The sequence below is a fragment of the Colobus angolensis genome, unplaced genomic scaffold (assembly GCF_000951035.1).
Source record: "Colobus angolensis palliatus isolate OR3802 unplaced genomic scaffold, Cang.pa_1.0 Scaffold131, whole genome shotgun sequence".
Lineage (NCBI taxonomy): Eukaryota > Metazoa > Chordata > Mammalia > Primates > Cercopithecidae > Colobus > Colobus angolensis.
Genome location: NW_012114364.1, coordinates 4,281,412 through 4,282,886, shown reverse-complemented (window position 1 = coordinate 4,282,886; position 1,475 = coordinate 4,281,412). Strand labels below are relative to the sequence as shown.

Genomic DNA, 1,475 nt, shown 5'->3' with positions numbered 1-1,475 from the left:
TTTTTGTAACACAACAATACAGTGTCTAGTTCTCAGATTTGCAGATCCAGCTTTTCTGATTTTTTTTCTGGGAAACCCAAAGAGACAGTCTCATTTAGCACTAGGTTTTTCAGAATAATTATTACTAGCACCCCGTTTTGCTCTCAGAAGTGTCCCAATATAGACAACACGTTATGTGGTCAACATATCTATAGGTAATCTAGCACTGGACAATCATTCATATTAGCCTGCCTCAGTTCACAAGATGCTTAGGATTCTTTTCTTTTTGCAGTTAACCAAAACACAACTCACTTGAGCTTAAGAACGAAAAAAAAAAAGAAGAGAGAATCAATTACTTCCAAAGCAGGACAGATCCAGGTCTCAGTTTCTCAGTGTTGACAGAATTCTCACCTCTTCCTACCCCTCTGTCTTCCTCGGTGCTGCTTGTCTCTACTCTTTTTGATTGTAGCTCTTGTTCTCCCCCACTGCAGTCATTTTCTCTCCTTTGGATGTTCCTCTCCTAGTCTCCATTCCATTCTTATAGTTCTTCGTCTAAAAGAAAAACCAGACTCTTTCCCTCAGTGCCTATATCTTACAGGTAGTCTCTGAATGACTTGGGTCTGGTGCTCACTTCTTAAGGAGATTATTACAGGAAATGGTAGCATGACTGGCCAGGTCTGGGATATATCCTTGTACCTCCTGGATGTCCACTTACTAGCTGTAGGAAAAGCAAGATGAGTAGGACACTAACACCTCTAATAGAAAACAAGTTAAGAAAAAAAACTAAAAAGGGACACAAATATCAAAATGGGATTCAATTATAGGGGAGATAACGCATCACTTGAGGAAATTAGAAAAATCTTGGAAGAGATGCCAATTGAAATAGATGCTAAAAGTTGAGTGAGATTTGACAGTACGAAAGGAGTCTGAAATCGCACTGAGATAGACGTTGACAAGAGGAAGATTGCTCTCCAAAATGTTGGCTTAAAATAAGAATCATGCCCCCACTGGCTGCTCTGAAAAGCCATCTTTGCATTGTTCCTCGTCCGCTTCCTTGCTCACCGCAGCCGCCTCCGCCGCGCGCCTCCTCCGCCGCCGCGGACTCCGGCAGCTTTATCGCCAGAGTCCCTGAACTCTCGCTTTCTTTTTAAATCCCCTGCATCGGATCACCGGCGTGCCCCACCATGTCAGACGCAGCCGTAGACACCAGCTCCGAAATCACCACCAAGGACTTAAAGGAGAAGAAGGAAGTTGTGGAAGAGGCAGAAAATGGAAGAGACGCCCCTGCTAACGGGAATGCTGAGAATGAGGAAAACGGGGAGCAGGAGGTTGACAATGAGGTAGACGAAGAAGAGGAAGAAGGTGGGGAGGAAGAGGAGGAGGAAGAAGAAGGTGATGGTGAGGAAGAGGATGGAGATGAAGATGAGGAAGCTGAGTCAGCTACGGGCAAGCGGGCAGCTGAAGATGATGAGGATGACGATGTTGATACCAAGAAG

The 1,475-nt window shown here is 44.7% G+C and overlaps 1 protein-coding gene across 1 annotated transcript; it reads left to right on the top strand.

Annotated features, from left to right (window-relative positions):
• Positions 1–970: 970 nt before the first annotated feature.
• On the top strand, positions 971–1,475 carry LOC105506089 (prothymosin alpha; the record flags this gene model as incomplete). The annotated part of the gene is made up of 1 exon (XM_011934116.1): positions 971–1,475. A coding segment is annotated over exon 1 (312 nt), but the record flags the coding sequence as incomplete, so codon positions are not given.